Consider the following 16,746-nt stretch of genomic DNA (forward strand, 5'->3'; position numbering starts at 1 on the left):
TGTGATCATCACCAATTGCATTCGTACCGCGCGCGTACTAAATAGAATTCATTTACAAACGTACAAGCGCAGATGCGCTGAGCGGTGGCAGGAAGGAAGGAGAGGGAGAGAGGGGAGGGGGGGAGGTGTGGCAGAACGAGGAGAATGATGGTATGCGCGGGGTCAATGACCGTTGGTTGCAGTAGGCACTACCACCAGAGAGATGCACCCACCGGCAATATGGGTCAGAATGATGGGTGCAGCAGTTATAGTTGGTGCTGCAAATATTCTCCATTTCACTCTAACGATGATGCGTATTTTTTTGTTTCATTACAACCCTACATCTCTCTTTCTTTCTTTCTCTCTCTTTCTCTCTCTCTCTCTCTCTCACTCCCACGTTGGTGACATTTTATTTACATGGCACTGATTGAATAAAACAAGCAACGAAATCGCTACATAAATTGCCGTAAACGCACTTTAAATGTAAATCCAAAACGCTTCACCAACGGCGCAGTAATAATCGAGAATCACGTTAATCGACGATTGATATCTTTGCCCGCTGACGGGCTCGTAAAAAATCGCACTTCATGTCAGCGAAAGGATACGCTCTGTGCAATGTGCCAAACGTAAACGCCACCACAATATCAAGCGAGAAAGCTGGAATGTCCCGTCGATCGATCCGTGTGGAGCCGCGTTTCGAATGCGGGCTCAATAAAGCGACCAAATTTATCGACGAATTCGAACACCCTTTCAGCTCTCTATCGTACCGCTGCATTTCAATCACGTCCTGGTCCTTGTACGTACACACACACACACATCTCACGGTCCTTGTAGGGGGAGGGGGATCCTTTTCCAGCTTGGAGAAATAAAAGCGCCACCGCCAATATGTCGCGAGTTGAGGTATGCGAAATAATATACGAGAGAAAAAGAAGTGCAGCAACACAATGCCAATCTGCAACGACCAGCCGAATATAAACGAAACCCAATTGAGCGGGTCTAAGGAGCTTAACATTCAGTGTGCGCAAACACCCACGCGCTGCACCCGTTGCTGGGAAGCGGACAGACACCTGGGATGCAAATTGTGCAATTTGTTTCACATCCCCTAGGCACCTTTCGCCTGACCTGCAGCACCTATCTGCTAGCTCCCTTGGCAGCGGGGTTACATATATCGGTTCCAATCGATTGTCGACCAATAAGTGGCTATATTTAAGCTACCGGTGCTAGCGACTGTCGGTTCCTGGAGGTTATATCGACGGGCAGTCGGCTTAAAGCAACCGCACCATAACCAGACACACACGTGCCAGACATGCTTAACAGATCCATTTGTCCTGCGAAACACCCGGAGAAATGTCTGGTTTTTTGTTTGTTGCTTTTTCCAAAGCGAGAACTCCCAAACTTGGTTACACATTCCGTTTTGTTGCAACGCTAAAGGGAACGGATATATTTCTCTATACAGAGAGAGTGAGTGAGTGAGAGAGAGTCTCCAGTTCAATTGCTGGGGACACATTAGAAGATTTATGACCAAACGGCCGCAGATATGGATTCGGACGAAGAAAAACAGTGGCGAGTGGCGAAGGAGAGTCACGGGTAACGCGTACTTGATCCGCTCTGTCACAACGCATTTTTTCGCACAGTAGCAGCTTGTCCCTTTGCTTCGTGTTAGTTCCACACGCCTGCGTTAAGCAGCCAGCTGACAGATACGGCAGCAGCTCGAAAGTGACAAGCCGCACGGCAACGGCAACAAGCCGTCAACAGATAAGCCCTCGTTCGCGAAATGGCGGTTCACATTGTATCGATGGAATTGAGACATAATCCACGCAGCAGTACGAACTTAGAGCTACAAAATACTGTTTTCTAGTGAAGGAGTTGAATGCAAAAGTTGATTCCCATTTGACATGCACACATAATTGACGGCTATTTGTTTACATAGTGTCATCGCGGAGTAGCGTTTGATTGATCGTATTATGCAGGTTATCGCGGCAGAATACAATTTCCATACGACACTCGCATCCTTCCAGCTAACTTAACGAGCTCTACTTCTATGCGTTCAGCATACAGCTGTTCTCAACTCCTCCTGCTGGTTCTGTCAGTCGTGTGCAACCGGGAGTAAAAAGTAAACCATCTCCCCTGTGTTCGACCGCTGCACACACTTGACACTCGTTCTCGTCGTTTGTCCGCGGTGCAGAGGAAGAGAGCAAGGATGAGGAGGAGGGGGGGGGAGGAAATTTGTGCAACCTTCTTTTTTGCAAAAACCAACCCCGCGCGCTATCGGACGTGATCGTCCGGGTGGTGTGATCGTTGCCGCTCGATTCGCATCTCGCATGCGCGCGCACACGGATGGAAACCCAACAAAAATATGTGTATCGCTTACACCCCCGGGGGTGGTACGGGTGGTGCAGCCCGTTCAACCCCTCCTAGCGCACCCCTCTACCAGGCGAGATCGAGTTCTGTGTGTGTGCGGTAACCGCGAGGGGTCCGTCGCGACTTTTATCGAGAAGATAAACACTTTTGACAGTTTGACATCGACCTCAGGCGGCAGGCGGCCCCCGCGGGTGGGTGGTGCGAGGGTGGCGGTCACATCACCCTTCCCTCCTCCCTCCTGCCCCTCACAACAGAATGCAACTGTCCCACCGCAGCATCGGCTTTGACAGACCAGTGGTAGTGGCTTGCTGGGTCCCTTCGCTACGGAGTCCACATTTGGCAAAGTGAAACGATGGTGTTGTGCGAGGGCTCGGACCTTTGACGATTAGAGCCGCACGAGGAAAAGGGGGGGGGGACCCTTCTCCACACCGCAGTGGGGTCCTAATGATGGATGGATTTGTTTGGAATTCTTGCGTATCAATTTAAGCTCGGTGCCGGTTGTGAAGCGTACCCGACCATGCACACCAGGTGCCTGCATGGCCACGACCAGCAAGGATACCTCGTGTGCGAGTTAGCGGATCTACTTCTAGCACTGCAGCTTGCGTTCCCTGGCGCGTATGAACTATGGAGTCCCGGGGATGGGGAGCTCAGGAGAGAGAGGAGAAAAAAAAAATGCAAACTTGACAGGCCCGGCTGTCAAGGAGCCTGCACAGCAACGGAGCTTTGACAGTATCAATAATTAGATTAACTATCGCTAAACCCGCGCACTCGGATAAGTTGTTGGGAGAGTTTAAGTGTGTGTGTGTACGTGGGGTTGTTTTTTATTTGTCTGATTTTTCCTTCACACTGTTTTGTTCAGCTCTCACAACTGGGTCGCGAAATGATCGCGGATCGTTCATAAATCATAAGACAACTCCATTATGAGCGTAAGGAAAGCGAAAAAAGGCAAAAAAGCACATACACAGAACAGCCAGTCACGAAAGCCGCAAACCGTTTTCGCTAATACACCTTTTTCACGTGCTGTAATAAATCAGCACCGCCAATCAAAACAGTGTGTGTGTCTGTGGGATTCGTGGGCATTTTGGCTCGACAATTAGCGCAAATTGAAGAGCTGAGTTTTTTGTTGTTGTTGCAAACAACCAAAAGTCTCCTATCACCTTCCCAAATCGGGTGAAGTCGAGATTTTCCCCCAAAAAGTGCAAAAAATGAGCACTTTACTGAAACCTTTTACTCCGAATGTGGTACGGTATCTAATTAGGGGAGGAAAAAAATCGACAAAATGGTCAACCATATCAATCGGTGAGAGTAGAAAGAGAGAAAGAGAAGGAAATCACCGTGACCGTGGGTGCAACGGCTACTTAAATGGAGCCGCTGTCGTGTAAGTGATGGAGAGGAGATGATGCCAAAAAGGGGGTGCAAAGGAAGGGTGCTCGCAAATCAGAGCATGAAAATTAACCTCAAAATAATTGCGAAACCTCTTTTCCGCGCCCCATTCGGGTGCATAATCGCGATGAAAAGCACCACGCATGTGACAGTGGCCACACGAAAGGAAATGAAATGCACCCCGTTACGTCCTGCGCTCCATATTGTCTTCCACCCTTAACACCCCTTACGTTTTTTACGAAGGGGTTCATGGGGGGTGGGACGAACGAATTAACGAACGCTATCTCTCGATGTCATTTATTTGTGCGCTCACCCGAACGCATGTCTGCGTGTGTGCATAAATGCATTCGTAATTTGAACGCAACCCGCGTTCGTTGGCGATGCGCGCGCGCGTACGTCACCGGCTAAAGCGCTGAAAACGACGTGCCCGCCGGGAGGTTACTGACCGTTGATGAAGCTAATTTCTTCATTACTTATTTATTTCATTCATTCATTATTAATGAAACTAAGTCAAGTGAAAGCTGCACCGAGCGGTTAGCGAGCAAAAGAGAGACACAACGCACGGAGGAGACGAACATAAAAACCGGAAGAAACGGCATGGTCGGGGAAGGGTGGGTGGCAAAAGAGGAAGGGAAAAAAGCGAACCCAAACTGGCCCGTTACATTCGCGCAACACATCCAACGAGCGAGCGGACACACACACACACGAAGCGTCGAAAATTGCATCTTAACGAAGTGAAATGTGAACCACCAACGTGCCAATCGCGATGTGTTAACACATTACGCATGACTTTTTGGGATGAATTAAAGCCCTCACCCCTCCCCTTACACACACGCAGACACACACATCATGGGAAAGGATCGTTTAGCAGATCGCGGAACACAACAGGCCTCACTGTTGTGGCGGGGTTTTGATGAATTATTGATAGGGCGGGCCCGTAGCTGGGGTGGCGTATTTTTCAGTTTCAATTCAATTTTCCATCTACCGACAGCTCGCCTGTCTGAGTGAAACGCGAACAGTGGTAAACGCAAATGCGCATATATCACACACGCCCCGTCGGTGGGTTCGCTTTATCGGTCAAACGGGTCGCAGCGAAAAAAAAAACACCCAACAAACCAAAACGATGCTTGGGTTTGGAACCGAAAAAGGGGGAAAGTTGACACATGGGCTTGAAGCGCGCGACTACCAGGTTTGCTTCCGCGTGTTGCTACGCGCGTCCTGACCGGTTGCGTATAAACGCGCACGACGCACACCGTACGTGGAGATATTTCGCGCGCTTTCCTTCGATAACTCGGAATCGTTGACAGGGAGGGAGGATCGGCATATTGCTGTGCGCACACGGAATCATTAATCAAGGCGTGTACCGAATCCGTTGCCTGTTGGGTGCTACATTGTGGTTCTCCAGGATCGACGCATCGACGACGGACGAACGGACGGCAATTTGTCGGGAAGGATAATGCACCCCAACGGGGGACCCTCTGGCGATTTATCGTCGTGGGAGAACTACCGGCTACTGAGGAGTCTCTCCACCGGGTGTAGGACGACACTCGATGAGTGTAATGTGATGCCATCGCCGCCACCACCGTCTTTATCGTGGCGATCAAAGGCGAGTCAACCGGCGTACTTTATCCCACCCCGGCGACTGTATGATTAATGAATGCGTCCTTATTTGACGCGCGGTTCGATACATCTCGCGAGGCTTGCCCTGTCAGCGCGCGGGATGCGGATGCTTTTGTCCTGGCTGAAGAGTTGTGTTGAAAACACCGCAAACCTACTTTTAGTGGGGATTTATCCGATCTTTTGACGACAAAAATAGCGGTTTTTGCAGGGGTGAAGGAAAAAAGAGAAAAGATATACCCTCTTGCTTATTTAGCAGGTGGCTGCTGAAATGATCTTACGAGGGGGTACATTTTAATGCGTAATATCATAAAAATCATTTCAAAAAATAAAACACTCAAAATTTATACTCAGCGTCTTTAAAATGTACTTAAATAAAAGCCCCACAACATATAGACGACTTTCCCTTCTTTCTCTTTTGGTGTGCATCCAAATGTTCTACGAATCATTATTTAAGGCACCATAAAAACACGTCCACATAGACTTTATTTTTAATTTGGTATTCCTCCGAAAACGCAGGCACAGTTTCATCAATCATTGGTCTAAGCGTGCGCTAACGAAGGCGCCATCTCGGAGTTCTCATCTATCAACAGCTGCAACAGAAGCACCGACAGACGCCAGCATCTTAGAAGTTTATTAAGAGCATTTCATGGTGTGACTTCTTCCCGTTTTCGTTAGAATAATGGCAAACAAAAATGATCTAACGACCCTTGCCGACCGATACACACGCCGGCAGGCAGCTGGGAGCAATGATTCCTAGCTGATAAGAACCTCCCTGTGCAGATATTAAAATGCTTTGATAAACCCCGTGGAATAAAGCAACCCGAGCGAGGACAACGTTTGACGTGAATGCGAAAGAAAGCCACTTCCCGTGAAGGTGTACAACCGTGTAGTACATTAGTGCCCGCCATTTCCGACATCCTCGCTATCGATGTGTCCAACAAATCAGATTCACAGTCAATAAACGAGAGGCCGTCGGGTTTGATCGTTTGATGTAGCCATAAAAAGCCCCTTAGAGGTTCTATAAAACCAATCAATTGGAGCAATAAAGCTCCCTGGTTCGAGCAATAAAAAAATCAAAAACAACAAAACGCACCAACAATACCACCCTGCCGTCGATCGTTGCCCCATTGGTGAGCCATTCCTTCAAGCGCTCGATAAGGGAAATCGATCATAATGCGAGAAATTAAGCATAACAACCCCTATCTTGACCTAAGTCGCGTACACCAGCACGAACAAATCAGCGCTAGACGGCTATATTAATCGAAGCTAGGCAGCAAACAGCGCTTTATCGGGAGACGAAACGAGAACAAAGATCTTTAGGAATGTCTCGCTTGAGCGGGCTATTTCGCAATTCCACAAACCCGTTGTTGTGGGCAGTGACATTTAACATCTTTTCGTTCAAAGCCCAGACGTCCGATCTTTGTGTAACATTACGATGTGGCGATTGATGTTTCGACGCGAATAAACATTAATTGATAAAACGCGCACTTAAGAAAGAAAAGTGGACTTTGTGCCACAAGTGCGGTGGTTCCAACAAAACGCAGTAGTTACTCATTGCAACAGCGGCTAGCGATCAGGTTGACTCATGAACTGCACTAAAGCAACTCAAGTGCTCATGAAAGTATGAGTGGAAAGAAAAAACCTTCATCCATTTTAGACATTAAGTCTTCCCATCTTTGGCAGACGAGTAACGGTTGCCAATTTTTCGGTTCCATGATTCGAAATAATGATTCGCAGCACAAATGAAGAGAAAAAAACCGGTCAACGTCCATTGCCTAGCGCGCGCGCAAAATGAGCCGAAATTTAAGCCAACCCAGGAGAAACTGGGCGATTCGGGGCGACAGATACGCATCACCCTGGGTATATACTTGAAGGTGAAGATAAATACAGGAAAACCGGAACACCCATAAAGCACCGAGGCACGGCACAACAATCACCACGAGTGTACTCAGCGAGCTGGAAAAAGAAAATCGTTATAGGCGCCAAAAAATGGACGTCGTGTTTTTTTTTTTTGAGCAAAGGCAAGCAAAAAGGACACAAAAACGGCATAAAACAAAAATTAGTGCAACCGGCTAATCGCCGTCCTCATCGCGAGTGGTGAAAGTATTTCTGTGGCGGCTTGTGCCGTTTGTTTTGCTAGCCACGAACGACAATGATCGAAAAGAAGAAATAATAGCCGTATGAAACGCGAAACAATACCACGCGCGCATTCGCATGACGCATGTTCCAAATTCGCTCACGCGAACGAGTGCGTCGTTGTTCCATGAATCTTGTCCACTTCATATACTACATCGTTGGGTGGTAAGCTGCCCATAACCTCCAGACGTCTTCCTGCTGTTCGGTACGTCCATGGGTGTCCGTTCCAGTGCCACAATCGCGAATGATATGATGGCTACGAGCAGAGGATCAGCTCAATTTCATTATTGTCCAGCACTAAGCGATCGCAGGCGAGATAATTACGAGCTAGAACCAAGCCCGAAACATAAAGCCATCATAAATTGCACGGTTTTAAGCATGAAATGAAGTCATCTAGCTGAGAGTGCTAGCAAAATTAACGATACGAATGTAAACGGAAGCTGAGAACATTCTCGAGGTTTGTGAGACCATCTCTACCGTTGTGGACTACTACGGTAAGAGCTTCTGTACTTATTGGCCCCGAGAATCCCACTTCGAGAATCAGCACCCTTCTTACAAAGGAGAAGAAAGAAAAAACCATCGTTTAAAGAACAAACGATCGCTGGTGGATGGTCGGTTTTGAACCATGCCGCCCCTGCACGAAAAAGGCCACCAACGTGGCCGAGAGGACGGAAACACGAGGTAGGACAAATTAATTTCGTGCCCCACAATTTGCACTAATTCATTTTCTTCGCCCGCTTCCGGGACCCAGGCATGGCGACAACCCAGACTCAGAAGGAATATTACCAGACTGGCTCTGCTGGAGGAACGAAATGTGTCTCGCTCGACATCTCAAACCAAGCAACAAGGTTTGGTCACGATTCGATAAGCCACAGCATTCGCTTCATGACTGCCCCCGCTTTCCCTGGACACTGGCGTACTTCTGAAAACTCCCAACCCAACTCTCGCTTATTCATTCTGCAGGTTTTATACCCAAGCGCGCTTATGATTACTTCCTGCTTGTCAAATTTCATTTTTATTATCGCCCACGATTTCCATTCTCTAGCTAGGGAAACGGACAAGCAGAACCACATCCGGAGAACTGTGTGTCGTTGGGTTTTGCTAATCTCACTCCGACACATTCGCCAAACCGAGAGAAGGACGACCAATGTGATGGTAATAGATTTTGTGACTACTTTCGTTTATAATACCCGATTCGGGTGTAAGCGACGTGTCCTGTTTTTAGCTGTACATGTTGACAAATTGATCGGAAGAGCGTGAGAGTGCAAAAAAACGGCAAGAAAACGAGCAGTGGCGGCATATTTACGACATCAATTAATTTATGGCCACCGATATTGAAACCTGCGGTGGAAAACGAAACGGAGTTGGTTCCAAATCTGGGCCGGGCATCCACATGAATGATGTTTCATTATTACGCTCGGATAAAAGGGTAGAGGTTAACGCCAATTTACGATTCCTTCCCGGTGCGCAGGTGAAACAAAGCTAACTTTTACGATCTCAAATATTAGTAAAAAAACACATATAACGCCTAACCGTTGTTTGTGGTAGGTTCATATTTCGCGGACCGTTCGATTGCCGAAAGAAACTTCAGAAAAAAAACACACGACAGAAATTGACAACCATATAACAATTCCGTCGATCGCGGATGGGTGATTTAACCAGCAAACCAACAACGGGAGGAAAAAAAAGTCACGCCCGCCAACGACAAATGCCAACCAAAAAACCCTCTCGGGTAGACAGCCACGACAAATCAGCCCGGAATACAAAGCACCACTTTGATCTTCTCGCCTTGAAAGCCCGCGCCTAAGGGGGTGTTGTGTGTGGCGTGTCGAAAGTTATTTTATTTAAATCACACCCCTAACCGAGTGGATCAACGACGGAGTAGTGCAGCCCAGCCCCCGGTGGGCATATATACATATATTTTATGGGACATTTTACACCACGGGATAAAGATAGCCCAATGGCTACTGAGATGGCGAAGGTTGAGGGGTTTTTTTATCGGCACTTACTCGCTAAAAGACGCACCCCAGGGAGTGCGCGTACGATCACTCGAACGAGTGATTGTTTAGTGAAATAATAACCAACCAAGAACGAGCTGAATGTAAGCTGGTACCCTGAGGCATTTGAGCAGCTTCGAGCCGTTCTCCCGTTGCACATAAATTTCAATCCCATTTCCGTAGGAGAACGATGCATTATATATGGCCATTTAATTATAATCCAAGCACAAAACCGCGTCGAATGGTCAAGCCAAGCGCATTCCAGCACCTTTAACGCCCTCCCGCATCATCCCACCTGAGGGGCTGTTGTGTGGGCAGAGATTCGCCACGTCCAGAAACGTCTGCCAGGTGCACAGGAACCTCGCGCCCGCGGTGGAAACCGGTGCCAAAATGGGACAAAATAAAACAGCAAAGAGCACAGAAAAAAATATCCACACACCATCCACCCCACACGCAGACAGAGGGCCCCACACAATGGGGGCTAACTAATTTCTAAACACTCGAGCAATTTATTATGCCATTACGGCCCACCACCGGTTGTCGCGTGTCTTTTCTGCTACACCAGGGTTTGTCGGTTCAATTTCAACAACCACCACCACCCAAAAAAACACATCCTTACGCACAGGCCACCCCCAGGGACCATTGAATCGGTTACCGAACCACCATCCCTCAGTGTGGTCCCGCCAGGGGTTTTCTCCTGTCATCGCGAGCCAATTCGTAGCCCCCACATGCCCAACGGAACACTGCACCATGGATCATAAACCTGCCCGGAGGCGCTACTGTCGATCATCCGCCGGTGCTTACACACAGCCCCGGAGAACGCTGTTGTGGTGGTTGAATTTCGCGGTGATGATTGCCCACCCATGGGATGACGGGGATCGCCAACCAGCTGGAAACCCCCGCACAGCTACCTCCCACCATAACGGTGAAAATGGCGGCGGGAAGCCACAGTGAGAGAACAAAACATACAAAAATAATAATACAAAAATCAATCCGCTTAGTCACACCTTGGTGGAGCAGCTTTCTGTGCCTTCTCCCCAGGTTGTGTTGCCTTTTTTTATGCCAGCTAATGACGTCGTTTGCGAGTACCCATTTCGCACAGGCAATCTCCGGTTTTCGCCGCTAAACCAGCTGGTTGCTGTTGTTGGAGGAGGTGAGCTTCTTCCCGATCCCATGTGCGCCTGTCTGATCCCATGCCAATGCGAACGCGTTGTACCGCCCGCGGAAGCTTGTCGTCGATTCCCGCCCACCTGGAGGGTGCGAACGTTACGTCGTGCCAAAGGGTGGTTTAGTTCTACCTGGGTAGAGCAAGAGACGTCGTCTCGAACGTCGCAGCGTAGCTCTGAATAGATCGTTGAGATTCACCCAGATCGACGACGATGATGATGACGATGACTCTGAGTTGCTGCCTTCGCAACACGATTGTGTGTACTGCATCCCCTAAAGGCAAGTTTGTCTACCTAAAGTCATCGAGAGCTGCGGCAAACGCGAAAAAAGGGAGTGCTCACCGACAGTCGTCTGCCAGACGCGAGCGGCATTTAAGGGTTGAAAAGGCTAAAAACTCCAAAATCGATGGAATCATTCCACGGGTTGCAATAACAGAAGCAGAAAATTGGCAACAACACAGTTCGTTGCTGCAATTTCGTCAAAAGTCAATGCCTCTCGCAACGGCCGGAACGTTGGAGATGAATAATTAAGCTATTATTAGAGCTAGAGCGCGCGCGTAAGCAACGCCGGTCTGGTGCCGACTACGCAAACATATTATTGCCCAAGCGGCTCGAAGGAATCGGCACTGAGGGCTGACGATGTTATCTCATGCTCAGGACCGCGACGACCCTTGCCTCGGTGTACGCGGAAGGATCGATTACATCAGAGCGATAAACACAGCTGTTGCTAACGCGTTGCTGGGAAAGAAAATGTCGGGGCGTTTTTTGGGGGCGACAACATACGGCGATTCCCACGAGTCCGTTCTGAACACAGCAGAATTCGGTGCTAGATGTGGGAAGTGCTTCAAATTTGGAAACACTTTCAACGAGACAAACCAATCGAAGGTCACCCAAAAACAAAACATGCTAGGTGCAACACTATAATCTTCAAATGTAGTGTCAAATATACGTAGAATTTGTATGATTATGTTATCAGCTCCACCATAATGACACTCATTCAAGGCGTAATGCGTGTCAAACGTGTATCATACACATTCGATGGCTTAATCGAAACAGGTCTGTCTATACCGGTGTCTAACGGAAGTCACCGATCCTGATTTCAGTTTCAAACTGGTGTCATCGAAAATCAAACATGTTTCAAAAATTCTCGCTCACCCGGCTCCAGACGGTAGTGAGCGTGGAGCATCAGCATAACTCGAACGATTTTACCGTCATGCCGCTTGGACTGAGGCTACTAGAATACTCCGGACTTTGGGGAGACCCGCGACGAAAACGCTCCTTTGTGTTGATGCTAATTGGCACAATCCTGTTGCTAATTGTGCCTAAGATCGTGCTCGGAACCGGTAAGGATAGCTTCGATTCGATCGCCCGCAGTACGGCCGAGTTCATCTTCTGCTACAACAACTACCTGATGATGGCTATCTTCGCTGTCCAGCGGGAACCCTTCGAGAAACTGATAGTCGCCGTGCAGCAGTTGTTCGACGAGCGTAAGTGTTTCGTGGGGAATCGGAAATCTCGTCCTATCTTACCATTGCATTCCCGCATTCCTAGATCGACGTAAGAGCCAAACGGCTGCCAGTGAGTATCTGGTCACCGTAAACAGGCAAATCGATCATTACAGTCGCCTGTACATCGCACTTCAAGGCGTGTACTTTTTGATCTTTAACCTTTTGCCATTGGTGGTCACGTATACTGCATATTTCGGACATCGAGCACCGTCGAATGGGACGACGAACGAAAGTGAAGAGGTCGCTTTTCTGCTACCAGTCGAATCGCGCTTCTTCTTCATGGATATCCGACACAGCATCGTTGACTACACGATCTTTTCTATCATAGCCTGCCCGGCGTTTCTTTTTACCGCTTATTTGACCGTTGTGAAAGGGCTAGTTTTTATCGGCATCATCACGTACAATACGCTGCAGTATCAGCTTGTATCGAGGGGAGTCCCAGAGCTGATGAAGCTCAAACAGGGCACAAAGCAGTTCAGAAGCCGTTTGGCTGAAATCATAGACCTACACGGTGCAGCCACAGAATGTACAAAACTGCTAGACAGCGTGCTGAATCTGATATTGTTGGTGCAATTCACGAACACCGTCCTCATGTGCTGTCTGTTTTTGTTCTACATTTCTAAGGTACTTTTATCTCCCATTCTAACAGCTTTTGTATGAGGCGTTAGCTCAAGCATCCTAACAACTTTAATATAATTGCAGAACTTCAACTCTGGTGCGATCAACGTACTGATCCTTTTCTTAGCTCTTACTATGGAAAACTTTTGCTTTTCATACTTTGGTACCAGGCTTACCGCAGAGGTTTGTAATCAAGAATCAATCTAGAAATTATGTCACCATGATTATTTAAGTACGATGATTATTTCCCGGCAGAACCTCGCAGTCGCAGTTTCGGTATATAATACCGCCTGGTACGAACATCCACCAACTGTGCAGAAGCAACTCCAGCAGATGATACGACATGCCTACAAAGCGCGTGGCATTACGGTGGGAAAGTTTTACATCGTCGATGTGGCATCGTTTGGGCAAGTTCGTATACACAAACCATAGCAACAAAGCAAAGAAACGGGATTTAAATTCCAATTACTACTTTTCAGCTTCTAAAAATGATATACTCGTATTTTCTGATTCTGAAAGAGTTGTTCTAGAAAAGAAAGGAACTTTAAAAATCTCTTTGTACCCGTTAGCTACTAATCATTGAACACTACTGAATAACGAATGTCAGGTGTTAAGTATAGTTCTCGTCCGTGTCAATTACAGTATATACAAGGCCATACGCAAGCTTATTTAAGTAAACATAAAAGCAAAACGACCTGTCACATATCATTGTCAGTTGAACTCGAGGAACGAAGTGTCATTCATTGTGCGTGGGCATTTCTTAGTAGATTGGAGCATTGTGAACAGACTATGTTAACCCGAACTATTGGCGACGACTTTCGTGTTATGCCGTACAATCTACGCATCTTGGCCATATTTGGTCTCGAGGGTAATCGAAGTAAGCAGTATCGATTGGTAATATTTTTAGTGCTGGTAGTATTATTTTTGTTCATACCAAAACCTTTGCGAATCACCGAACGGTACTCTTTCGAGTTGATCGTACGTAGCTTATCTGAAATCATCTTTACCGCACTATTTTCTCTGACGGCTATCATCGTTGCCAGTAAATCGGAAACCTATCGAGAGCTAATTTTCTTGATTGAAAAGGAACTGACTCAGTGTGCGTATTAGAATTAAAACTATTCAAAGGGAATCATATATCAGACGAATTTCGTAGCGCCGGGGTTTAATTTTTAATTGTATTTTGCAGTTAAGGATCAACATAACGAGAGCAGCAAGTTGATAGTCAAGATAAATACTAAAATTCACCGTTTCAGTATGCTTTATACAATACTCCATATCAATTATTCGATACTATACAATGTTGTACCGACGATCTACAACATTTTCAAATATTTTACCAAACCAAAAGAAAATCTTTCTAACGCATTTGTAATCCCATTGATAATCGACTTCTACGGCATGGATATCGAACACAACATCTTACATTATGCCATTTTCTGGATTACGCTTACACCGCTGTTTTTAGTCGTTACCGCCATGCTTTGGTTCAAGGGTACTTTATTCATCTTAATCCGTTACAACACATTGCTGTACCAGCTGGTCATCCAGCAGCTGCAACAGCACGACAAAGAAGCTGCTGGAATGCAACTTTCGCAGAAACACCAACGTTTGCAGGATATTGTTCAGCTGCACTGTTCTGCGATCAAGTGCACTAAACTACTGAACGTCATTCTAGGCTTAATTTTGTTGATTCAATTCGTCGGGTGTTTGCTTGTGTTCTGTCTAATGATGTTCTATATATCCCGCAATAAAGATATGAGTATCGCCAACTTGGGCGTATTATTCACCTCCGTTTTTACTGAAATAATGTTCTACTCCTATCTAGGGGGTCAACTGACAGATAAGGTAGGCAATGGTAGGGTTTAATTAGATCATTTAGCTTTGAACTATTATATGAAAATGATATTTACTACTTCTCTTGCAGAATTCCGCCATCAGCGAAACCGCTTTCGGATGTCGCTGGTACGACGAACCAATTGCGATACAGAGATACTACCTTCGAATCATCCAGCAGTCGCAACGGAATGCGGCAATAACCATAGGAAAATTTAATGTAGTCAATATTGAAACATTTACACAAGTAAGTCTCAATCTGACATATTAATAACCTCACAATATGTTCATTTGGAACGTTCATATTGCAGCTGGTCAAAGCATCTTGTACTTATTTCATGGTAATGAAGGAACTGTTTTAATCGCCCGTATTTTTTGCAATATTTACGAAAAATGAATTCAGTAAAAGGGCATATCGAAGGAAAATGATAACAAATATTGTATGATCCACAAAAAATCGCTTTGACACCAAAACCTCTAATCATCGTGAGTTTATATCGTGTGCCTATTTACTGATGTTATAAGTAACTTGTTAGGTATCAATTTTCAGATCTAAGTTGCAATTGTAGTTGACTATTGCTCTTGCAAATTTAATCAGATAAACGTGCAGGTAATAATAACCTATTATACCAAAATATTCGCAACCAGAGGCTATAATCTCATACACGCATGGTAGAGTGATAGAACACAAGCGGATAAACCTATGGAATTATCTGGATCAAATAGAACAGTGTTTTAAAGTATAGACACACTTGAACGAGACACATTAGGCAATTATGGTAAATTCAATGAAGAAGAGCGGATGTTCCTGTTACAGATACACCACGATATAACTACAAAAAGTTGACCAAACCTACAGCGATAACATTGTAGCATTTGCACTTGCATGTTACCGGAATCTAAGCAAATGAATGTGCAATATAAGCTTCGTACTAATACACTGATGAAATGCAGTTTATTAACCATTAGCTACAGATATATCGCTGACAAAGGCTTACCTTCTCAGACGCTATATCGTTATAGGACCATGATGTTTGCATTAAAACATATTTGAAATAAAGCACCTATTATACGCACAACCCCGATTGAATATAATTATTACAATTAAGCACGTAATGGTGTTGTAGATCATAATCGCTACACCGCGTCAATATTCCGCATAAATTCCTGATCATGATAAATGATGCAAGGTAAATTCTTAGCGCAGCTCACACGTGGCCCTAGCGCTCGCCTACACGCAAGGCGCACGCGCAGGAACGATAATGTTTGGTAAATTTACGTACCGATCAACAACCCCAAGAATTCGACTCAGAATTCCCTCTCTGTAACCGGGCTGTGGCGTGGGTTGATCGGTATCCCGTCAGCAATCGGGTGGCCAACACACGGTTAATGCTTACCACGCAATTTTTGAATCCAAATTTGACAGTACCGACCGATTGGGTCCAATGTGTCACCCTTTTAAATTAGATCACAACTAGCGATACATGATACCTCGTGGTCGGCGATTGAAAATCCCAAAATTAGCATCGTTTCCATCCGAGGATTTGCCGTGGGGCAGTCAAAAATGCTAGGAATGTGTTGCAAATATTTACCGTATCCCGGTGGATTATACGCGTTCAGAGAATTGCTCCATCGATTGCAAACTGCCAAGTATCTTTCTCGGACCATCGAAATGCACACCACCAGACGGAACGTCCGTTAAAACAGAGCGGTACCATCAGCGGTTGAGTGGAAATTTGTATTTCTTGGAAAACGTAGTCAAGAACAAAAACGTACATTTTCCGCCATTACTAAAACTCGCATTCTATCGGTGATGTATCGCGCTTTTCCGCGGCTTACCCAACCACCAGCCAAGATCAAGACAGACAAGGCAACGCATGAAAAATCCCAAAATTCCTGTTCGCGAGCCGGGCAAGTCTATTTCAATCGAATTTTCTTGCCCGATGTTGAAACCGACCTACCGCGTGCGTCATCACAACCGCGTGCGTGTATCTGGAGCGAAAAGAATCAACGATCGGGCATAATTTCGCTTGAATGGGAGGCCGAGTGTGTGTGAGAGTTTTCCAGTCACTTCCTCTGGCCTCGAAATCTCCTCGCAGGGTGGAAGCAAAATCCCCAAAAGAGAAAAAAAAACATCTTCAT

The 16,746-nt window shown here is 46.3% G+C and overlaps 2 protein-coding genes across 3 annotated transcripts in view; one reads left to right on the top strand and one right to left on the bottom strand.

The window, feature by feature from the left end:
• LOC128723626 (protein phosphatase 1 regulatory subunit 12A) overlaps positions 1–16,746 on the bottom strand; it is a 55,242-nt gene that overhangs the window by 28,974 nt on the left and 9,522 nt on the right. The gene's annotated exons all lie outside the window — the stretch shown is intronic.
• Positions 13,558–14,966, top strand: LOC128723628 (uncharacterized). Its single transcript, XM_053817387.1, has 4 exons — positions 13,558–13,867; positions 13,958–14,616; positions 14,696–14,851; positions 14,916–14,966. The coding sequence occupies exons 1-4, from the start codon at positions 13,558–13,560 to the stop codon at positions 14,964–14,966; spliced, it is 1,176 nt and encodes a 391-aa protein (XP_053673362.1).

Source organism: Anopheles nili, chromosome 3 (genome assembly GCF_943737925.1).
Source record: "Anopheles nili chromosome 3, idAnoNiliSN_F5_01, whole genome shotgun sequence".
Taxonomy (NCBI): domain Eukaryota; kingdom Metazoa; phylum Arthropoda; class Insecta; order Diptera; family Culicidae; genus Anopheles; species Anopheles nili.

Excerpts from the sequence above, each read along its gene's own strand:
- LOC128723628 (XM_053817387.1), top strand. The coding sequence starts at position 13,558 with ATGTTAACCCGAACTATTGGCGACGACTTTCGTGTTATGCCGTACAAT. Across the intron at positions 13,868-13,957 it reads TGAAAAGGAACTGACTCAGT|TTAAGGATCAACATAACGAG; the intron begins GTGCGTATTAGA and ends TGTATTTTGCAG. Across the intron at positions 14,617-14,695 it reads GGGGTCAACTGACAGATAAG|AATTCCGCCATCAGCGAAAC; the intron begins GTAGGCAATGGT and ends CTTCTCTTGCAG.